This window comes from Herpailurus yagouaroundi, unplaced genomic scaffold, assembly GCF_014898765.1.
Source record: "Herpailurus yagouaroundi ecotype Mexico unplaced genomic scaffold, PumYag 216, whole genome shotgun sequence".
NCBI classification, from domain to species: Eukaryota; Metazoa; Chordata; class Mammalia; order Carnivora; family Felidae; genus Herpailurus; species Herpailurus yagouaroundi.
In genome coordinates this window covers 4,734,316-4,757,983 of record NW_024412447.1, presented here as the reverse complement: position 1 = coordinate 4,757,983, position 23,668 = coordinate 4,734,316, and the positions used below count along the sequence as shown (strand labels likewise).

Sequence of the window (23,668 nt, the reverse complement as noted above, 5' to 3'; positions counted from 1 at the left end):
AGCGCCCGGCCGCCGCCGCGGCCCAGCGAGCGGCCCAGATGCAGGCCATCAAGTGTGTGGTGGTGGGAGACGGGTGAGTGCGCGGGTCGGGGCCGGGCGGGCTCGCCCGGGGTCGGAGCCGGCCTCTCTGCCGCGCGTGGCGTGGGGCGCGGGCCGCCCCTCACTACCCCCGGGACTGGGCGGCACGGGCCTGGTTCCGGCTACCCCCCCACCTTTTTTTTTTTTGGTGGGGGAGGGGGTCGCCGACCCGCGGCCGGAGGGAAAAGTGAACTCCACCCTCCCGCCTTCTGTCGGGCCCGCTGATCGCCGGGTGGGACCCCCCCAGCCGCGCCGCCACCCTCCCTCGTCCGCCTGGACACCGGTGGGCTTGGAGTTGCCTTTCTCAGAAAACGACCCTTTCTGGGCTTTTACATCAACCTCTCGAGCCCGGTTGAGAGCTTCCGTGTGTCCCGGCGGTCAGGTCGATAATACCGGACGAATGTTTGCCTGGGCGGGTTTGGTGGCCCTAAACTGATTTACCACGGGCTATCTTCCGCTTGCACTTGGCCACTTGTTAAGATTTTTTTTTTTTAGGTGATTATTTTTGCTCTTAACGTGGAGAAACTTCTGAGATTCTAGCTGCGAGGAGTCGGGTGTGATTAAGACTGTTCTTTTCTCTGAACGTGGTGTGGTCATAAAAAAAAAAAATTGGCTTTCGCTTCTTGCGTTAGGTATGGGATGTAGCAGAACAGGCTCCCTGAGCGGAGCTGCCCTGTGACTCAAGGCATTTCTTTTCATTACTGTCTGTGGTGGTTACAGGCCCTAGAGGAAGACAAGACTTGGCTTATGCAGTTTTTTTTTCCTCCTCCCATAGAAACAAGAATCTCAGTGTAATCCGAGCAAAATTGTGTGTCTCAGCAGGGCTAGAGTAGTTGAGTGTTAACAAGGAAGCTCCAAGAATTACTACCAGTTTCATGAAATTCAGAAGGCAGTGGGTGCATTTTTCAAGTTTTGTAAAGTCGAAGGAAGCGTTCTGGCATCGCTCTCTCTTTTGATTAATATTCCCCAAACTTGTCATCAGGACTGATGTGGCTTTTATGCCTCTCCAGTTGTGAATTGGTTTTGTTTAAATAGTTGTAAATTAGACATTAGAAATTGTTTCCACCGCTAATTCAGATGTGGGTACAGTTGAACTGATTTTTAAAAGATGCCCATCTGGGATTTGTCAGAGTCAACATGCGAAACATTAACACTTCATGGTTCTATGTATATAGCCAACAATTACACCTCCCACCTATTTGGGAATATGTATGGTACCCTTTTTTTTTTTTTTTTAAACCCTTCAGAAGAAAGTTTTATTTTCATCAGGGTGGGGGGGAATGTTCAGTTACTTAATAGGGAAGTCAGTAAACTGTTTAAGTGAAGTTTAAGTTTAAACGTTTATCAAGTTGTCTTAACGCTTTAAGTGAATTTCTCTTAAAAATTAAAAATGTTGGGACGTCTGGGTGGCTCAGTTGGTTGAGCGTCCAACTTCAGCTCGCGTCATGATCTCGTGGTTCAGGAGTTCAAGCCCCTCGTCAGGCTCTGTGTTGACAGCTCGGAGCCTGGATCTTGCTTCAGATTCTGTCTCTCTGCCCCTCCCCCTGCTCATGTTCTGTCTCTCAAAAATGAATAAACGTTAAAAAAAATACCAGAAAATATTAAAAATTAAAAATGTTCAATCAGTAATGCTTAGAATATGAAATAATACTACTTTTTAAAAACGCCAAATTGCTGATAATTCAATAACCCTAGTAATATCCTATGTAATATCCTTAATTGAAAATTTCTGGAACTAAAACATAAGCACAGCAGATATATTTAACGCTTACAGATTATGGACCTCTGCTGTTTGTATTGGCTTGTTTATCTAGTCGCATACTTGTTGAGCGCCTACTGTGGGATCTGGATCCTTCCTTCAAGTCTCTTCCCCGCTGCTTAGGGGGAAACCCTGGGCATATCAGTCATCCTCCACAAGACAGGTGCCTCAAGTTGAATTTGTGAGGATTAAACCAGATGCTGGATATGAAGTGCCTCCCAGGTGTCTGCCCTGTGCGGAGTACGTGCTGTTTCTCTTACTCCGAGGCACTGAGGGACTCTGTGAGGGGAGTGGAGTGGTAGGCATAAGACAGTTCTTGGCTTGGCTTAAAGTTTTCAGTTAGTTTTTTTCGTATTTGACATTGATGTAGACTGGGGGGCTAAGAATCCTGTTAAAAGTGGATTAAAAAAATGTAAGGTATTTATTTTTAAAGATTTATTCATTTATTCAAGTAATCTCTACACCCAGTGTGGAGCTCGAACTCACGACCCCATGATCAAGAGTCGCATGCTCTGCCAACTGAGCCAGCCATGTGCTCCCTCTATTACTTTAAGGGACGGCATATAGCAAACGTTACTTCAGTGAAAAATTTAGACACATAATTTTCCATACCAAAAATATTTTTCTGCTTTTACCCAAACAAAACATCAGCCTGATGATATGGTTGGAATGTTCTTTTATTCAAAAGTTGTTAAAGCTGTAAATGTAGGTCTACATTTTGTGGGGCAGAGAACTCCATGGTGGGGAATCTGAGGCAATTAAGGGCAGTTTAAGCAGTAAAGGCAAATTGAAATTGCACAAATTGCAAGCTTCCTTATTTAAAAAAATATTCTTGGGAACTACAGTTAGAAGCCATGTCATAATCATATTATAACTAGGATCAATTAGCCTATATTCTTCTTATGGATTATTTTCTATATAGCAATTCAGTTGGCATTGAGTACAAAATGTGAGTTGAAATTTTGATACTTTTTATGCTATTAATCCTTCTCTTGGTCCTAATTCTGTTAGTCCTTCTTGAACACGGGGTCTGTCATTCTTATTTGATGGACATCTGCCCCCAAGATTCTCTCAGTTTTACTTAGGTAAGACAGCATCTCACATTCAGATATTGCTAAGCCATTCAAAAAAGAAGTTTTTAATGTTTTTAAATTTTATTTTGAGAGAGAGAATCCCAAGCAGGCTCTGCACCGTTAGCACAGAGGCTGATATGGGGCTTGAACCCACGAACCATGAGATCATGACCTGAGTTGAAATCAAGAGTTGGGAGGCTTAACTGACTGAGTCACCCAGGTGTCTCTCCCTAAACCATTTTTTTAAATGTTTATTTATTTTGAGAGAGAAGGCATGAGTGAGCAGGGGAGGGACAGAGAGAGAGAGGGAGAGAAGATCCTAAGTAGGCTCTACAGTATCCAGAGCCTGACATGGGGCTCAAACTCATGAACCGAGAGATCACCACCTGAGCCAAAATCAAGATTTGGATGCCACTCAGGCACCCCTAAACCATTTTTAATAGTGTTGTTTTGGCTTTGGTTGACCAGAAGGCTGGGAGTGAATGAAGCCCCTCTTTGTTCACTCCAGATTGGGCTAGTAGTCTCTCCAGCCCAGTGTCTAATTTAGGCATTGCTGTCCAGGAATGTTTTTAGTTGAGCATAAAAAATACCTTCCATGATGATGTCATCTTTTTAGGAATGCACCAGTTCCTCTCTACTTGTTTCCATTGAACAATCACTGATGGTCCGATCCATGAATTTAAGTGCTTCGTGAATTGTCTGTGTGTTTTGCCTTGAGCATGGGGTTCCATATGTTTGTGTTTGACCTGTTGTAAAGGTGTTTGAATTCTGCACTGGCTTCTAAGTTTAGATTTGTTTAAAAAAATTTTTTTTGTAAATATTTATTTTTGAGAGAGAGAGAGTGTGAGCAGGGGAGGGGCAGAGAGGGAGGGCTACACAGAATCCAAAGCAGGTTCCAGGCTCTGAGCTGTCCGCACAGAGCCTGATGTGGGGCTAGAACTCATGAACTGTGAGATCATGACCTGAGCCACCCAGGCGCCCCTAAGTTTAGATTTGTTGTTTGACTCTGATCTTGGTGGTTAAAATTATACGTATGCTTTTTTTTTTTTTTTTTTTAACTTTCAAATGATAATCCCAGTAAAAGTTTGGGGTTGGATTCATTAGAGGAGTATCAGGAATCCATTTTTAGAGAACTTAAAGCCACTTTTTATGATGTTCTTTCTTTTGCATTAATCATCTAATGTATTAGTGCCTCCTACTTTTTCACCTCTGCCTCACCAGGTAGTTCTTGTAATTTTTAGTCTTCCTAAAAAGGAGATGTTTTATCAGGGATCCTGCTACCAGGGCAATTACCGCATGTCATCAGAGGAGTATTTTTCCTTCCACATCTAAATATGAAAAGCTTCAGAGATACAGAAAAGTTGAAAGAATTGTGTAGTGAACACCTGCCACTTAGATTTTGTAATCAATATTTTGCTATATTGATATTGACATATCTTCCCATTATCAGGGCATATTTTAAGAGGATTTGATTTTGAAGAAGAATGAGGCTGATACGCAGTTAGATAAAAAGTCTTTTTTGAACTTTTTTGTATCTTCCGCAGATCCAGATAATAACTATTCTAGGATTGGGTTTGGTGTTTCTAGAAGGGGGAGGGTTTCCTCTGTAGCTTAAAGGCTACTTCAGAATTGGACTCTCTTAGGGGTAACATCTTCAGCCTTGAGGGTTCTAGAAGCTACCCAGTTTTTGAATTTTTTGAAGCCTCCAATGGTGATAATGGCTGGTTTTCCTAAGTTGGTTATGATGTCCCTGTTAGTGACAATATCAAAATTTCACATTAGGTTTTGTGTTTTTGTGCGCTAAACTACTCTATTCATGTATTTCCTGAATTTATTCTTTGCATGGTTATGCATTTACTGAAGGCCTACAATTGGAGAGTTCCCAAACCCCATTTCACAGGGTAAATTGAGGACTTTCATTCAGGGTCTTTCATTGATGCAATAAATATGAATATATATTTAATACTTTCACATTCCACTATGTTCTATTAATATATCGTTAAGAACTAGGTACCTTTTTAAATTTTTATTGTTTTTTAAAGTTTATTAGAAAGTGCGTGCAAGTGGTGGGAGTTGCGGGAGGGGTTGGGGGGAGACCATCCCAACCATCAGGCCCCATGCTGTGGGCGCAGAGCCTGATGCGGGGCTTGCACTCATGAGCATGAGATCATGACCTGAGCTGAATTCTGCCGCTTAACTGAGCCACCCAGGTGCCCCAGGATCTAGGTACTTGTAGACAGCAATACAGGCTCCTTATTTTCTCATTGGAGAAATCGGGTCTTTGAGTCCTAAGATCAGTGTATCTTTTTTTTTTTTTTTTTTTAAACGTTTGTTGATTTTTGAGAGAGCGCGAGTGGGGGAGGAGCAGGGAGAGGGGGGATAGGATCTGAAGCGGGGCTCTGCACTGACAGCAGCAAGCCTGATGTGGGAGAATTCATGAACCATGAAATCATGAGCTGAGACAAACTCAGAGACACTCAGCCTATTGAGCCACCCAATAGGTAGGCGCCCCTACCCTCCAAGTTTTAAACGTTTCCTTGAAGTTCTCCTAATGGGAAAATGGAGAACATAATAGGAACATGAGTTACTGGCTTTAATCTTTGTAATTTCTACTAGAGCAGGAAAGGCACAGATAGGCTTAAAAAAATGTTACATGAACTTTCTTTCAGTAGATTCGTGTTCATTTTCTACAGTTGTGGCAGCTTTCAAGGATTAAAAAGAGGTTGAACTCAGTGGTAGCATATATAAAAGTGGAAATTCCAAACCAGATAGTAACTTTCAGAGGTTCTTGGCCGCATCAGTCAAGGTTGTGACCAAATGCAGCTTCCATTCGTCGCGTGGGAGCTGTGTTGACTTTGGCCTCTAGAGTTTATTTGTGGAGTGTTTTTAAAAGGAGTGGATAAATAACACTAATGGGAGGTAAATCACCATTATTTTTTTCTTTTTATCTGTTTTTTTTAAAACTAAGTAAATATTTAAATCAGCGTTTGGACATGTACTTAATTAAGTCGGAATTTTAGAATTTAATAATTTCTTACAGATTAGTTTATAGCTGTAATGGTTGGTAATAAAATTTCAGCCTATCAGGGTATGCCAATACCTTGAATTCCTTTGCAGTTAAACCTTTCAAAAGATGATGCCTCGGCTAAAGGTGAAGTTTCAGGAAAAGAGATCTTAGAGCTTTTGGTTTTTTTTTTTTTATTATTATTAAAAACTGGTTGAGTTTTGGGGCGCCCGATGGCACTGTCCGTTAGGCGTCCACCTCTTTTTAAAGAAAAAAAATTTTTTAACGTTTATTTTTGAGACAGAGACAGAGCATGAACAGGGGAGGGTCAGAGAGGGAGACACAGAATCCAAAACAGGCTCCAGGCTCTGAGCTGTCAGCACAGAGCCCAACGCAGGGCTCGAACTCACGGACTGTGAGATCACGACCTAAGCCGAAGTTGGACACTTAACCGACTGAGCCACCCAGGCGCCCCAAGATCTTAGGGCTTTTGAAACAGAGTGGGTCATATTTATAGTAATGGCTTTGTTCCTATACATATGGAAGAGATTTGGGACAGTACTCTTAAAGGAAGTACTACTATGACGTTTTATCATAACCGTTAAAACCTTTATAGCTTCTTATCCTTGATGTTAAGAGGCAGTAACTATTACATTTTCACACATTTGTAATTTTGAAAAGAGGCTCAGCAATGATGGCCTTAGACTCTGTTCTCTTCCTCAGCTACCACATCCAGCCCATGGCTGGGCCATCTTGTTCTGCCGCACGCCTAGGAAGCTCTAGAAATGGCCCACTTCTTTTTACGCTGAATCTCCCTCGTTGGTTCAAACCACTCTTGTTTTTCTGTCTCCAGTCCCAGCTTCCTTCCTCAGTCCTCTTTTCCACACTGCACTTGGAGGCTGCTTCTAAAAATGCAAATTTAATGGTTTCTTGGCAACTGAAAACTTTCTGGGACTTCCTGAGTAGGATCAAGTCCCATGTCCTTAACAAGAAGAGATGACAGCCTCCTCAGAGTTTCCTTTGCTGCTTCCCCCTGAGTTCTTGGTTCTTCAGTTGTGCTGGGCTTCTGGGCCTCCCCATCAATGCTGCTGTTTTTGCCTAGAATGTTCCTCCTGTCATGTCCCCATTCCTCCTAGGTTTCAGCATACATTGCGACCTCTATCAGCTCCAAGACTAGGTTAGATCCCTTTGCATCTTAAAAAATTTTTCTTTTAATGTTTATGTTTGAGAGAGAGAGAGACAGAGTACAAGCAGGGGAGGGACAGAGAAAGAGGGCGACACAGAATCCAAAGCAAGCTCCAGGCTCTGAGCTGTTAGCACAAAACCTTACGTGGGGCTTGAGCTCACGAGCTGTGAGATCATGATCTGAGCTGAAGTCAGATGCTGAACCAACTGAGCCACCCAGGCGCCCCCCCCGCCCCCCCCCCCGCCACTGCCCCCTCGCCTTTTTTAAAGTAGGCTTCACACCCAGTGTGGAACCAAATGCAAGGCTTGAACTCCCGACGCCGAGATCAAGACCTGAGCTGAAATTAAAAGTCTGTTGCTTAACCCACTGAGCCACCCAGATGCCCCTAAAGATACCTTTTTTTTTTTTTTTTTAAAGTAGGCTCTACACCCAACGTGGGGCTCAAACTCAGGACCCTGAGATCAAGAGCTAGATGCTTTAGGGACTGAGCCAGCCAGGCATCCCCCAGACCATCTTTAGTAACACTAATGACTGCACTCTTCATTTTTTCTTCGAGTTTTTTTTTTTAATGTGTACTTATTTTTGAGAGAGAGCGTGGGGGTGGGGGAGCAAAGAAAGAGGGAGACATAGAATCTGAAGCAGGCTCCAGGCTCTGAGCCGTCAACACAGAGCCTGACACGGGGCTTGAACTCACAAACTGTGAGATCATGACCTGAGCTGAAGTTGGATGCTCAACCGACTGAGCCACCCAGGCGCCCCTATTTTTTTTTTTTTTTAAGTTTTATTTATTTATTTTGAGAGAGAGTGTGAGTGGGGCAGAGAGAGGGAGAGGGAGAGGGAGAATCCCAATCAGGCTCTGTGCTGTCAATGTAGGGCTTGGTCCCTCGAACCGTGAGATCTTGACCTGAGCCAAGATCAGTAGTCTCATGCTTAACAGACCGAGCCACCCAGGTGCCCCATGCACTCTTCATATTTTTACTTTAATAACTGCACAAATGGGGCACCTGGGTGACTCAGTTTGTTGGGCATCTAACCTCGACTCACGTCATGATCTTGCATCCGTGAGTTCTAGCCCTGTGTCAGGCTCTGTGCTTGTCAGCCCAGAGCCTGGGGAGCCTGCTTCAGTTTCTGGGTCTCTGTCTCTCTCTGTCCCTCCTCCGCTCACACTCCGTCTCACTCTCTCTCAGAAAATGAACAAACATTAAAAAAAAAATAACTGCACAAATTCCATGAAGTTTTGTTCCTTGGAATATCTTCAGTACCTGGTATACTTCCTTGCATAGCACACACTTTGTTGGTATAGATTGAAATAGAATTCATGCTTTCAGTAGTTTTGTGATGGAGTTGGTAGTTTTGCATCCATTTTACAGTTGAAAAAACTGAGGCATAAGGGAGTTGAAACTTACAAAAAAGTCCAGCCTAGTAAGTGATACAGAGTTGGTCCCAGGTCTCAAATCTAGGCTAATGACTATGGATCTCCGCCTCCTGCTTATATAGGTTTGACATTGTAAGCTTTTAACAAAATGTATGGTCAATGAGTCATTTTTGTTGAGAAAGCCTTTAGGAGTTGGGAGCTACTTCCTGATGATGTAATGTAATGTTTGAGTCTGTGAGGTCTTCAGGGTGGGGGAGTTCTAATTTTTAAGCCCTTAATAATGTTATGAGTAAAATAAGTATTGGCAAACCGGATGGGCCTGTAATCTGTCTTCGCAGAGAGGTTTTTGCCTTAAGCTAAGAGTGCTAAGAAAATAGAAAAGCACTTAACTTCTTTATGGTGAATCCTAATTCATAGTAGTTGCGATTGGACAACAAATTCTTCCAGCTCAGAGCTTCACTGTGTGAGGAGAGCATTTATATCGCTTCTCAGCCTTCTGGCTAAGATCAAGTGTAGTAAGGAGAGCATTCAGTGAAAACTTAGGCCGGGGACACAGGCTCTCAGAAGCCCCTGAAGTCACCCTGAGAAATATCAAATTTGGAACTCATTTTTTGGCTAAGGGCACAGTGATCTTAATTTGTAGGTGATATATTCTTACGAAAATTTCAAGTGGTTGGAAGACTCCAAGCCACCAGTCTGACCTCTGCCCCGTGGTACACTGTATCCCCCACTAGTGGTGCGGGAGGGCCTTCTGTCTCTGGAGAATTTCTACACGATTCTTCTTTACTTTCTCCTCTTTGCAGCTTTGCGAAGTTTATGCCAGCGTCCCTGAGCCGTTAGTTAATATGTCTGGAATATATTGTGTTAGCCGCTCTAAAGGCTTATGGTGATGTGTGAGGATGGGGGTTGCGGAGTGGCAAATGAATACAGATGAGTTAAAGTGAGTTCTGTATGGCTCTTTGTGGCTCACAGTTCTGTGTGCGGTGGTTAGTGACTAAGCACTCTGTTAAGAGAACAGTCACTACTGGTGCCAGAGGGAAGGCTTTAAAAGGTGGTGGGTTTGAGCTACCACTCTGAGGCTGCAAAATGTATTACTTAGCAGCCAAGTGGAAGTTGCAGAGGAAGGCTGTGTTTGCATATTAGGACGCATCAAAGTGATTTGAGGATAGAATTGAAGATGCTCAGATGAGAGACTCCTACACATAGTCGCAGAAGAGACTTTCCGTTTTAAACTATCGTTCCTCTTCAACCTGTGCTTAATTAACAGCTGGTTCTGTGAATGCTAATTCCTAAGCAGTGCAGGAAGGCTCCTTTTTGAGAAATTCGAGTTTGTTTACTTTAAATTTCAGGATAGAAAATGTGTAGGCCTCAGTAGAAGGTTACAGAAACTGTTTAATGCTAAGTACTTGGTGTATACTTCTTGATTTTTTTCCTGTAAGTTTAACAGAATAATGAAAGAATTACATTCATGTTGACTAAGCAACTTATATCATTGTTTTTCTCTTTCCTTAGAGCCGTAGGTAAAACGTGCCTACTGATCAGTTACACAACCAATGCGTTTCCTGGAGAATATATCCCCACTGTGTAAGTATCTGGAGTTAAATAAGGAATTTACTTGTGATGTGTTTTTTTAGTTCTTTTGACCTTTGTTTTGCTGTGAAGGCATTCTTTTTTTTAATTTTTATTTAAAAAAAAATTTTTTTTTTCAACGTTTATTTATTTTTGCGAGAGAGAGAGACAGAGCATGAACGGGGGAGGGGCAGAGAGAGAGGGAGACACAGAATCGGAAACAGGCTCCAGGCTCTGAGCCATCAGCCCAGAGCCCGACGCGGGGCTCGAACTCCTGGACCGCGAGATCGTGACCTGGCTGAAGTCGGACGCTTAACCGACTGCGCCACCCAGGCGCCCCTGGCATTCTTAATTCTTACATGAACAGATCTGATTAGTTTTCCACTTAAACGTGAACATTGACCAAAGTCTGATTAATAAGAGAATCGGGCTTTTAAAAAATACTTAATCTGATGTAAAGTTTCTGCATTGTGATGAAACACACAGCTTTCCTAATTGGTTTTTAGACATTCAGGAAACAAAGTTAACAAACCGAAGTGTGAAGACTGGATACAGTAAGAGTTTCATATAAATTTGGCACTCGAGCATCTGTGTGTGAAGGATCAAGGAGCCAGAACATGAAATAGTCTGTTCTATTGTGATTGGCCTTTTTTGGCAAGTGATCCCAATGGTTCCATGTCACTGTTGAGTTATCAGGCTGTGGAACTGAAACGGTGGTGCTGGGGGCAGTTACGGGAGGACGGAATTGGCCACTGAGCTGTTTATTCCCTCTCCGCAGCAGAATTGGGTGGAGATGGAAGTGTTTTTCCGATGACAGGATTACTAGGGAGCCCCGTGTAGCACGTCACCCTGCTCTGTCCTCACAGCTGCCATCCTAGTAGAGGAAACACCTCAAGTCCCACCCATGCTGACCTTGTCGAGCACAACATGTGCACTGCAGTGTTGCCCAAAGTTTTGCAGAAGTGGGATCATACTGTCCGTGTTGTTCTGGTTTTATGGTGGGGACTTTCCTAATCTACACATGTAGGTAGAACTAAATCATGATCACTGTAGGTGACTTTGAACTACTGTAGCTGATACAGTACACTGGTCATGGGGTTTGTTTGGGTTTTTTTTGCCGTGTTGAACATCATTGCACACGTCTTTGTGCACATGTGATAGATGATGACAAGTGGAGGTGTGCCAAATCCAGAGGGAATGGATATTTCGATTTCTGATAGGTTAACTACCCATGTGCTGCCCAAAGGCTGTACTTGGACCAGCTGTGCCTGAAGCCGGCTCCTCTGGTTGGACTGTGGGTGACAGGAGTTGAAAAAGTTACTTTCTCATTTGCATTTCTGATCCCCGGTGGGGTTGAAATCCCTCAAATGTTCACTGTCCATTTGTAGTCTTGTGTGGATGGACTGTTGAAATCCTTTGCTTATTTTTTTATTGAGATTTTTTTCTTACTGATGGAACTTCTGTGTACAAGAAATATCAATTCCTCTGTCTCTCCTTTGCCCTCTGTCTCTTTGAACTTCATTATGAGGTCTTCTGCCAAAAAGAAGTTTGACTTTTTTTTGTTTAAAAATTTTTTTTTAGTATTTTCTAGAACAAGCATGAGCAGGGGAGGGGCAGAGAGAGCGGGAGGGACAGAGGATCCGAAGCAGGCTCCGCACTGGTAGCACAGAGCCCGATGCAGGACTTGAACCCGTGAACCGTGAGATCATGACCTGAACCAAAGTCAGACGGTCAACAGACTAAGCCCCCCAGGCGCCCTAAGAAGTTTGAGGTGTTTATGTAAATATGCCACTCTACCTGCATGGAGTTTTATGTCCTGCTTAGGAAGACCATTCCTACTTCAGTGATGCAAAAGTATGTTTTCTAGATTTTTGTGGCTAACGCTTTAATCTTTGATTCATTTAGAATTTATTTTTTGGTACGATAGGAGGCGGGCACGTGATTCTTTTTCCCAGATAAAAAAGTCATGATCTTGTTCATTTGAATAATCTGTCCTTTTCTCACAGAAGCAGAATTACGATACCCCAGACCTTGTCTTCATGGGAGCTAGTGTGGTCGTTAACGTTTGTTAAGCCACATCGGAGCCTTACTCAGACTTCGGCTTTGCTGTCGCAGTTTAGGAAGTCCCTGAGTTTGAGTGTCGAGAGTGTGTGAAGGTGGCTTCCAAAATTGTATCTTACAGGCTGCTGTATTGGGTCCTGTTTGGTACTTGCCCTGGTTTGAATGGCAATGCCAGGTTTTCTTTTTAATGAAGTACTTGGTGGTACTTGTGGTTTGCTTTGGTTTTGTGGAAGTCCACCTTACTTTCTGCCTGTCAGCCAGGCTTTCCTGGGCCTCTGCTTATCGTTAAGTAATCACTGGGGTGACTTGGTATGCATGTAACCCAGTACACTCACTCTGAAACGGTCCACCACAGCCTCTCACATCAGGTTCATTTCGTGTTCCCTTCGCGCTTGGGTCGCAGGCCTGGCTGGATGACCACGACTTGACTAATTGTCGCCCTGACTCAGTGAGGTGGCTCCGTGCTGCGCCACCTTGCTGAAGATGAGCCACATGTGGATGTGAAAAATCTCAGCAAGTGGGATTTGAAAGAGAGGGACTGATTTTATACTCTGTTTCTCTGGGGCAGAAGAATCTTAATGTCCTGTTGAAGAGGCAGAGGTTCCTGTTGCTGCCACTGCTTTGTTTCGGGTACATTGAGGAGCTTGTCCTTTGTTTCTTGGGCGAGTTTCTCCAGGTGTTGGTTTGTTTCCCTTACACTCCTCCCAGTTTCCCTCCAACATTAGCTCTGCCCCCTGGCCCGGCAACCCCCAGACTGCACCTGGCCTTGGTGCATCTCCTCTGGGGCCCTCGCTGGGACAGTCACTCGAGTCCCTGATCTGTGCCCAATGCTCCATGGCTAAAGACTAACCATTTTTACTCCATTCTGCAGCTTTGACAACTACTCTGCCAATGTTATGGTGGATGGAAAACCGGTGAATCTGGGCTTATGGGATACAGCTGGACAAGAAGATTATGACAGATTACGTCCCTTATCCTATCCGCAAACAGTAAGGATCGTGACTGATTTTTAATGTGTCCTTTAGAATATATGATTTCTGAATATGAAATTGCACATCACCTGTGGGTTTGCTTGCACAGTTGGCCCGTGAACAACACATTTGAACTCCACATGTCCGCTTAGACTAGGCCTGTCGGTACATTTCAGTGAGTATGTTTCTTCCTCCAGATCTGAGGGAAATTTTTTCTCTGGCTTACTTTAGTGTAAGAACGCAGTACCTAATGCACTTAACATATGACTGTTGATGTTACTGGTAAGGCTTCCAGTCAGTAGCAGGCCATTACATTTTGGGGAACTTTTGATTGCATGGGGGGGGGTCAGCACCCCTTACGCTTCCCCACCACCACCCCCCGTGTTGTTCAGGGGTCTGCTGTATCGCCATCTTTGAGGCATCCTGAGTAGTAGCAAGCTCATGTTAGTTCAGTAACATGTGTCCCCTACGTGCCAACCCAGAGTTGGCTTGTTCTCATTTCTCTGGTCTTAACCTGGTATAGAATATGGTGCTGTGCAGTTTACATGCTTCCATTGTTGCAATTTGTTTATTTATATATGTATTTATTAGAATTTTTTTTAATGTTTATTTTTTGAGAGCTAGAGTGTGAGCAGGGGAGGGGCAGAGAGAGAGGGAGACACAGAATCCAAAGCAGGCTCCAGGCTCTGAGCTGTCAGCAACAGAGCCTGATGCGGGGCTTGAACTCATGAACCATGAGATCATGACCTGAGCCAAAGTCAGACTCTTAACCAACTGAGCCACCCAGGCGCCCCCCCACCCTTTAAATATTTATTTATTTTGAGAGTGAGAGTGTGTACAGGGGAGGGGCAGAGAGAATTCCCAGCAGGGTCTACTCCCTCAGCGCAGAGCCCAGTGAGGGGCTCGACCTCCTGAACTGGGAGATCATGACCTGAGCCAAAATCAAGAGTCGGATGCTTAACTGACTGAACCACCCAGGTGCCCTGTTAGGATTAAGGTTTTTGAAAATCAAGTTAGTGACTTGTCTTTTGGGTTTAATATTATTTTTCTTTCTTTTTATTTTTTTTAATTTTAATTGGGCTCCATGCTCACGAATCTGAGATCAAGAGCCATACGTTCCACCGACTGAGCCAGCCAGATGCTCTTTAATAATATTTTTCTATGTTACTCATGCTCCTTTTTCTATGGCTTTATTTTTACCATTATTTTAATGTTTATTTTTGCGAGCATGGGTGCGGGGCGGCAGATGCAAGGGCGGAGAGAGAAGGGAGACCAAGGATTTGAAGCAGGTTCTGTGCTGACAGAGCCACATGCAGGGCTCGAACTCATGAACCATGAGATCACAATCTGAGCCGAAGTCAGACGCTTAACCGTCTGAGCCACCCTTTGGCTTTAGCACTTACATCTTCTCAGTGTAGAATCAGGTTTCGGTTTTGTAAAATTATGTCCACAGTGTCCAGTCAGAAAAACTTCTAGATTGTTTTGCTTCCATTTCAGGCGATTAAACGATCCGTGTACCAAAAGCTAATGAGAGTTGGTGGAAATATGCTTAGAGGCCTCTTTTCTTTAAATTAGGAATTGTCTTATTTGCATCATGTGCTTCTTTCATTACACATTTGTTCTTCGTCTTAAAAGTATTTGAAAATAACTCTGGAGACTCAAGTGGCTAACCAGCCAAAGGAATACGCACTAGCACAGACTCCTTAGGTTTCCACCCTGCGCCCTTGCTTCCCAGCTCTGTGACCCTGGCAGATTTCCTCAGGGCTCTAGTTGTCACCTGTCTCGACATAGGATCAGACGAGCAGTATGTATAAAGCTAACAGAAGGGTCCAGGTACGTCACAGACACTCCAGTGTTGCTGCGGTGAAGACGCACATCTGGAGAGCTCTTCACGTCCCAGCTGGCTGGGCCCGAATGACTAGAAGTTGCTGTGTGTGCTCTCAGCAACTCCGGATGACCAGAGGGGTCAGGGTCAAGGAGACACCCTGGAGAAGGCAGGTGTCAACCCTTGGATGGACCTGACCGTCACCGTCTTGGGGGCGTAGTGTGGGTGAGCATAACCATAGTTCTAGTCTTCCCAAATCTTTTGTTTTTAAATTTAACTTCCCGTTTTTAGTAATGATAGTTTTTTATACTTTTGAGTACAGTTTTAGAATGCAACAGTCATTGTCTCCTGTATTTATTTTCTCCTGGAGGAATTGCCAAATCCAGTTGCTTTGAGCTGTAGATTTTTGCTGATTGTCCTTCAACTGAATTGTAACCAGAACTATAAAATGGGAGGTTTGAATGAGTGAGTGCTCAGTTAATCTCCAGCTAAAAATTAACTTATTAAGGTTTGAAAATCAGTTCATAATCACCAAATGGTTTGAGTTCTTCAACATGTTTAGGAAACTCTTCTGTCCCCAATGGGTGCTTGATAATTCCAGATTTTAAATGGATTTGCTAACCTGTTGACAGACAGAGTAGGAGTCTTTAACCCACTGGCTCCATCTGGAAGGGTGGGGTGTCACTTCTGAGAAGTGAGAGCCACCTCCTGTGACTCATGGGTCCGGGCAGGGTGTGGCCTTTCTCTCTGAGGGAGTGGCTCACAGTAAGTCAAAGGTGACTTGGCAAGGTCCCTGCTCTGTATGCCAGAACACACGCAGGTAAAGTGACAGATTGAATCAAGCCGCAGGGTGTTGTCCTTCTGGGGCAGGACTTAAACTTTCTGTGTCCCTTCTGTGTAAGGTGCTCTTTTCCTGCCAGACACTTGAACGGCTAAGGGGGTGAGGCACGACTCTAGCCCTCAGATGGCTCACACGTGCCGTGTGACACATCACGCGCCAGCAGACGGGTGTCCTGGGCACTTTGAGCAGAGAGGAGAGCTGAGCAGAGAGGAGAGCGGCTGTGTAGCAGTTAAAGATGCGCCCGCTGGCCTCCTGCGGATGAGGACGTTTCATTGGCTCCCGGGGGGGCGGCCCCAAATGCGGAGATTGGTGCCTGGAAGGTCTCCTTCCTTTGGGCCACACTGTCCCTGCAGGGGGAGCAGGCCCGGTGGCTGCCGGCTGGCACCTTGGCAGCGGGGGTGCCTCTGAACTTTGTACTGACCGGAACGTGGTCTCTGGTTGTTGGCTCTACAAGGCCTGTTTATGTGGCTTGTCCGTGACTGTGCTCAGACCTCCCCTGAAGGGCCGGTAGACGATTTTGTATCCACATGTCACCCTTAGGGCTTAGCGACCCCCCAAAATAGATGTCATGTTTCCTGTGGGCATTTAATGCTGCTGTCCTCTGTTGGGCAGCTTGGGTGGCGAAGTTAGGTCTGTTTAAGGCATTCGTTTCTGCGTTCTCCAGAAGATGGCGAGCAGGTAGTCCTGTTCAGTAGAGATTGCCCTCGAAAGTTTTATTTTTCTAAATTAAGTAATCTTTAGGGCTTTCCTATCCTTTAATAAGTTATCTTTATATTCTCTTTTTAAAAATGTGCCGTAATAGGGGCTCATGATGGTTTGGTGGGATAAATGTTGGGCTCTTGATCTCACGGTTGGGAGTTTGAGCCCTGCATTTGAAGTAGGCCCGACGTGGAGCCTGCTCTCCTGCACATTCTTTGTGTGTGTCTTGAGTTGATTTGTCACTGTGGCGGCGTGACCCGTGTAGTGCTCGGGCCCAGCATCGTGCGTCGTGTCGAGTCAGCTGCATTTGCCTTTTTGACCAGGACGTGGTGTGAGTGGGAACCTGTGTGCCTCGCCTGGGTCACGAGGCCTGAGCTCCGTGCGGGTCCGGAGAGGCCTGTGCTGCCCAAGGCGCCGGGCCTCTTGTGTCCGGGCCTGCGGGGGCCTGCGGGGGCCTGGGGTGTGTGTGCGCTCAGCTCGGGAGTGCCGGGTGGTGGCGCGGAGGCAAGGAGAATGGCTGTGTTTGGCTTGGCCGTTCGGATTTTCACCTGGCTTTTTCTGCTTTGTTCCGGTGGCCGCCTCTACCTGTGTCCTCCGGCCACAGGTCACTAGGAACACACCTGTGGCTTGAACAAAGTCGGGTTTGTTCCTGTGCCCCAAAGGAGACCTGCACCTCGGGGACTGCGGGGTGTGTGATTTGGGTGAGGGCTTGCTCTGGATTGGGTGCTGGCAGGAAGTAGGGTAGTTCTGGGGCCAAATCTATGACTGGTGCAGACACCGTCACACAGTCTCGTTGGCTGCGAGAAGGGGGTGTTTGGGGTTTCTATAGTTTGCACGGTGACCTTGTGTTTGTGGCTAGACAAGATTAAGTGGTCTTCTATTCGTTTCTTTGCTTCTGGTCTCGTGTCAGCATGGTTGCGTGGTCTGACGTGGGCGCTCTGGGAGATTGTCACATTCAGTGGGAACCCGCCGTAGCCTGGCTCCTGGGGTTCGGGGCTGTCCTGCTCTTTCTCCTGAGTAGCTCCCCATGGGTGCCACACACACAGCATCTTTGCTCTGTCCTGTTTGCGCCCTGGTCCTTTGCCCGGTTCCTAGAGTGTCTGTAGGAAGAACTATTCCAGGCCTGAAAGTAAAAGCCGGGCGGAAGGCCTTAAGAAGAGAAGGAAATGAGAGGGAGAGAGAGAGAGCGCGCACGTGCACGAGCAGCGCTAGGGTGTTTGGAGTTGGGAGGTCCCAGCCACCCCCGAGTCCCCTCCCGTTCCGCCAGGAACCTCTCCGTGGTGCCCTCCGCATGCCTGGTGGAGGCGGTGGACCTGGCCAGTGAGGGAGCGGTGTTTGCGACCCGGAGCAGTCCCTGAAGGCCTGGCGGGAGCCTGTGTGGTCGGGAGTCGGCTGCCGGTGTGAGGAGAGCAGCGTCCGGGCCAGAGGGAAGGGGAGCCCGTGGCCTGGGGAGGCCCGGGCAGAATAAAGAGGCCCCAGGACACACTGGGAGGAAGGCTGGGCCAGTCCTGCTGCAGGCAGCCCTGCCGTGGAGCTGCGGCCTCCGGGGACCCCCGTGGGCATCGAGACACCTGCCAAGGTCGAGCAGCAGGAGTCTGTGCGGGGTGTCTGGTTGGGAGGCCAAGGCTGCAATGAATCCCTCCTGGATGAGCGAAGTGTCAGAAGGACTAGACGTTTTATGATTTCCATGTCATTGTTTTAGAAGAATTACCACATTATTCTTTACACCTTTTTAAAGCCTTATTTAGGCTGGGGGAAGAAGGAGAAGGGAACGGGCAGATGGTGGAATGTTAACGTAGGATGGAAAAGCATGTTTCTTGATCAAAAAAATATGTTTTAAAAATTGAAAAAGGTAGAACAGATGTGGTTGGAGGATATTTTGGAGCTGCGTTTTTGTGGCCCATCCCCAGGGGTCCCTGTGTCACCATAAAGAGTCGGGAGCACAAATCTTTTTAAAAGTAGCCCATAGGTGAAAGTGGCAACTTTAATATTCTCAGAGTCGTGGGTCAGAGAAGCTGGAGAGAGAGGAAATTAAAATAATTCTCTTGTTCATCTGTTAAAAGACGTGTGGGGTTCTGTGTTGCTTGAAGAGCAAGTCTTTCTTTCGATTTTTGTTGCAACAGGGGCGAATTGAAAGCCCTGTGGTGGCAGTCCCGTCCAGAGCTGCAGGGGCTTGTGGGGGGGGGGGGGGGGCGCAGTTCAAGGTCTCAGTGCATTGACACCGTTCACTCAGGTCCTCTAGCTCCCTGAATTCGATCCGCACTTGTGGAATTTGGGGGGAGAGTGAGCGCCAGCCTTGTCACCGTCACAGTGCAGACCCAGCAGCGCTTCTTGGGGCCCTTTCCTCCCAGAGGCCCGGTCCTACGGACAGGTGCGCCTCCCGTTGGTGGCTGCTGCCACTGGGCCTGTGTCTCGGAACATGGACAGAGATCTTTGACCCGTGTGTCTCTTGCTAATGGACGCACGGACACGCCTTTGCTAAGGAGGAACGCACGCTTTCTGCACGTTTCCTGAGTGGACAGAGCCCGTGCGCTTCCTCGGGCGGGCATTTGTGTCATCAGGCATGGTGGCGCTGCTGCCGGAACAGGAACCTTCTGTGTGCTCCTGTGGGTCCCCCCCCCCCCCCCCGCCAGAGTGTGCCTGACCTCTGTCTTCATCATGGCCTTCACAGGTGTGATGCAGTTTCGGTGGGGTTTGGCGTCACAGATGCTAGATAGTCCTCTGCTTTTGGATCCTTTGGGAGGGTTGAGACAGAATTCTGATGAAGAAGAAATAATGGATTGTGTTGACTTTTACTTACCTCAGTTTTTACTAAACTCAAACACAGTTCTCATGCATTACTAGGTTGGAGAAACGTATGGTAAGGATATAACCTCCAGGGGCAAAGACAAGCCGATTGCCGTATGTAAAACTTTCAGTCGACCTCAGTTTCAAGCTTTATCTGTTCTCTCGTTTCACTTAGTTCCCCAGGATTTCCTCTCGAGCCCCACGTTCCTTGAGTGCTTTGTGTTCACTTCACTCGAGGTTGGGTTTTGCTTGATGAAATGTGCTTTCAGTGGAGCGAGACAGTTTACCTACTAGCTCGAATTAAAGCAGTTTGTGAACTGCTTGCTTCCCTCCTCCCGCGTGGAAGGAGGGACCTTCGTGAGGGGCCTCCCAGGCCGTTGAGGCTCCACGTGACGCCCACCCACCGTGGAGCGGGACTGAGCATGGCTGCGGGCGCCTCCTCCTCCGCTTTGGTGTCCCCTGGTGTCTCTGGTGTCCGGGGCGCGGCTCTGCGGCTGAGCTAACCTCTCCCTGCTTCCAAATGATGTAACCCGGTGCCGACCTGCCGCGGTGATTCTCCGACGAGCCTGTGCATGCGCTAGCGTTTGTTAAATGTCATTTATAAAAAGCTGTTGTGTGGGATGTTTCTTTCCCTTTCCAGGTACAAGGGATCAGCTGGATGATTGAAAGTGCTAGCTTGGGAATTGTGTTAGCTTGGGAGAAGATACATTTCACAAAGTAGCAGAATTGCCTTTTTCTAGGAAAGGGATTTATAAACCTAGCATTTTAGAAACTCTTAGGCATTTTAAATACAGCTAAATATTTAAATTTGACTCGACACAATAGAGTGGGGCAGAGGTTTTATGTTTAGTCGGAAATTCTTCCAGGTATTTATTCTGCACGGACTTTTCCTCTGAATCTTTATTTCGGCTACGACTGCCCAGCGTCGAGTCCTCCAGAGCCCTGCTCGGGGCTCAGAACCGACAGCCGGGAAGATGCCGCTTACACCCGGGAACCTCCGTCACGGCGGAAGGTGCTCAGCGAACAGCCGGACCCCACTCTGTGCCGGGGACCCCGGTGGCAGTTCTTAAAGCAGTTTAATTGCAAACCAGCGGTCAACTGAAAGTGTACTTAATGTGCACCCGGGAGCTTAATGAAAAGCGTACCATTTATACATGTTTTTTAAAATCGACTCTGCTTTTGAAAAACAGACCACGTTTTACAGAAATGAGTGGTACCTTGACCCTGGTTTGGTCCCTGTATATAAATAAGAGCATTAAAGTTGCCAGTGGGAGTTGGGAGTGTGAAGGAAGAGGCCTCCTGGGGGTCTGATTGGAGGCCTCTCCAGTCTCTAGGAAATGCTAGCACATTCTAGTAAATCCTCTCCCCTCTTCTCGTAAGTAGCTGGCTGCTTCATGTGCTGGTTCTGGTCTGGGAGCTTCTGACAGAACTGAAGGGTTGTAACCAGGGAGTGAGCTTTAGACACGGACTGCTGGTGCATAACATGCACTTCGTCTCGTGAATCGTCCCCACAGTGTTTACGAAGCAAAGCGCGCTCGTCACCGTGAGATCATTTCTAAATGCCTCTCTTTCCTCTTTATAGGATGTATTCTTAATTTGCTTTTCTCTCGTGAGTCCTGCGTCATTTGAAAATGTTCGAGCAAAGGTAAGCCGGGATGTTTTAGACCAATGTTTTGTTACATAGTGTCATCTTTGGGAGGTGAAACTACCATTTAGTGATAGAAATTTTAATGATTTTGTAATTCTACTTTAGGTAGATCAATTTTTGAAATCATTGACTTTATTATGTAGAATTCTAAAGTTCAGGGTCTGATTCAGAAACGCTGCATCCCTTGTTAAAATAACACTTTCGAGTCCATCCGATGGAGTCATCTGCTAAAACAGCGGCCATGACTTTCCTCTCCTGCGTCTTTCACACACTTCCAGTGAAAAGTGCCATGCGCGGGATGTTCGTTGTGATCAGGGATGTGTCCAGTGAGAGTAGTGGTGGCAGGGCTAAGACCTCAGTCCACATAATTCATGCTCACTGTTGAATATATGTAGGTAGGATTCTCAGAGTTCATGTAAGAGCTTGACCCATTTTACCAAAAGATAGTTTTTTGGGGAAGGAAGACCTTCCCTTCCTACCCCCTCCCCCCCAACACTGACAAGTAGAGCCTGTTCTGTTGGGTCTTAGTCTTGGAATCCTGGTTTGCTGATCAAACACCCACAGGTAGGCAGGCCTGTGGTTCTTGAAAGTATTGAAGGGGAGGGTGGCGTGAGCACGGCAGGAGGGGCGGTTCCTGCCAAAAGCGCTGAGGGACTAAGGTGGGGTGGTGGGGTCAGTTGGGCACCCAGATGGGTATCGTTTAGGCAAAGAAAGTTCATGAGGGAGGGGAACGTGTCATGACTTTCTTCTCTCTTGCATCTAGTGGTACCCTGAAGTGCGACACCACTGTCCCAACACCCCCATCATCTTGGTGGGAACTAAACTTGACCTCAGGGACGACAAAGACACGATTGAGAAACTGAAGGAGAAAAAGCTGACTCCCATCACCTACCCGCAGGGTTTGGCCATGGCGAAGGAGATCGGTAGGAAATCCTTGCATTTTCACGTCTGCTTTCTTTGCACGGGTTTTATTTTCGTGACAGACTGGACTCCAGTCTGGGGAAGTAGCGTGTTTTCCGACTCAGGGTCGTGGTGACGCTCACCAGGTGGGTGCAGGGTCAGGGCTGCTCCGCTGGGCCACACGTGCCGGCAGGTGGCGGGCCCGGGGAGCTGCTTCTTCGTCCTTGTCCGGGTGAGAAGAGCGGGGCTGAAAGAGGCTGTCTCCCGGCAGGTGCTGTAAAATACCTGGAGTGCTCGGCGCTCACGCAGCGAGGCCTCAAGACAGTGTTTGATGAAGCTATTCGAGCGGTTCTCTGCCCCCCTCCCGTCAAGAAGAGGAAGAGAAAATGCCTGCTGTTGTAAATGTCCGGGCCCCTCTCCTGCCCTGCCCCCCTCAGAACCTTTGTACGCTTTGCTCAAAAATGGTGGAGCCTTCGCACTCAATGCCAAGTTTTTGTTACAGATTAGTTTTTCCATAAAACCATTTTGAACCAATCAGTAATTTTTAGGTTTTGTTTAAAGTGTAAGACTTCAAACTTTCACATTATATTAAAATTTAGCCCTAAAATGGCAAGCTTTTTTAAAGCCTTATTTTTCAGAAGCCCCTATTCTTGCTCAGATTAAGAGTTGCCAAAATACCTTGTGAACTAAATTGCATTGTTGTGCTGAGAACACTAAGCACTAAACCGTTTAAGACCTTTGTCTTGAGAAGAGACCGCAGCCAGCCTCTCAAGTTCGGACGCACAGAAGAACCCTGCTGGCTGGTCTCTGCCAGGAGAGCCCCCAGCCTCCTTCCGGAGACTGGCCGCCTGGCGCAGCCCGGCTGCCCCCAGCACCGAGCTGTGTGTCCTCCTGGAACGAGCGTAATGACTCAGCTCTCTGATCAATCTTTTTGATTTTGTAGTGAGTTTTTTTTTTTTTTTTTGAAGTAGTGTATTCGCTTTTGCTGAGATTTGGAACCGCCCTCTGGCTCCCGCCCGTGTGATGAAAGGGTCCGCTGTGGCCATGGGCACCTGGGGAGGGTGTGCGGGCCACGGGACGCGATCAGAGGACGAAGACAGTATTCTGACAAAACACTACACTGTGCACGTCATTACTAAACTGAAAGTGTCACGGGTAAAATCTTAAAAAGGTTAATTTCTGTCAGATGCAGTAAATGATGAAAGGTCGGTATCCTCACTAAGTGTTTTAAGCTTTTTTTCTTAGACTCCATCCCTTCTGAGATCGGGCATTTAATTCATCTTTGAACTGGTCGTTCCCATAGTTGCTGACTTAGTGCTTTTCTTATAGAACCCCTTCTTAATGAGCAATATGCCTCCTTGTATTATAAAATCTTTCTGATAATGCATTAGACTTTTTTTTTTTGTAGGTTAGTGAAAGTGCATTCCTGTTCCCTTGTTACTTTATTCAGAGCTAATAAGCGCTTTCCTTAGTTTTCTAGTAACTAGGTGTAAAAATCATGTGTTGCAGCTTTACAGTTGTTGAAATATTTTAGATATTCCTAAACTATGAACTTTCGTAACATCACTGTCTTGCCAGATCACCAGTACTGTACCTTGACTAATGCTGACCCTCCTCCTCGCCGCCTTCCCCCGGACACACGCTTCCTGTTGCTCTGCCTAATCAACCACGTTCCTTTGGGTCTGTGAGGTTCTGTAAGCCCGTGCTCGTGCTAACCAAGTTCTGTACAACTTACCCGCTGGCAAGAATCCAAGGTTGGACCTTTCAACCACTAGAACAAAGTTTTTTAAATTGACCGTTGCAGACTTGTGGAGTGTTTTTACATTGATCTTTTGCTAATGCAATTAGCAGTTATGTTTTGCATGTGTGACTTAATAAATCCTTGAATCATA

The 23,668-nt window shown here is 46.3% G+C and overlaps 1 protein-coding gene across 2 annotated transcripts; it reads left to right on the top strand.

Annotated features, from left to right (window-relative positions):
• Positions 1-6: 6 nt before the first annotated feature.
• RAC1 (Rac family small GTPase 1) lies at positions 7-23,668 on the top strand. 2 transcript variants are annotated; one of them, XM_040455843.1, is made up of 7 exons: positions 7-73; positions 9,988-10,059; positions 12,977-13,094; positions 19,286-19,342; positions 20,811-20,873; positions 21,640-21,799; positions 22,048-23,668. In XM_040455843.1, the coding sequence occupies exons 1-7, from the start codon at positions 39-41 to the stop codon at positions 22,176-22,178; spliced, it is 636 nt and encodes a 211-aa protein (XP_040311777.1). In that variant the 5' UTR covers positions 7-38; the 3' UTR covers positions 22,179-23,668. The 2 variants fall into 2 exon arrangements, with proteins under 2 accessions (XP_040311777.1, XP_040311779.1); XM_040455845.1 differs by lacking the exon at positions 19,286-19,342.

Coding starts and splice junctions, on each gene's coding strand:
- RAC1 (XM_040455843.1), top strand. CDS start 39: ATGCAGGCCATCAAGTGTGTGGTGGTGGGAGACGG. Junction 74..9,987: donor TGTGTGGTGGTGGGAGACGG/GTGAGTGCGCGG, acceptor CTCTTTCCTTAG/AGCCGTAGGTAAAACGTGCC. Junction 19,343..20,810: donor GCAAAGACAAGCCGATTGCC/GTATGTAAAACT, acceptor TCCTCTTTATAG/GATGTATTCTTAATTTGCTT.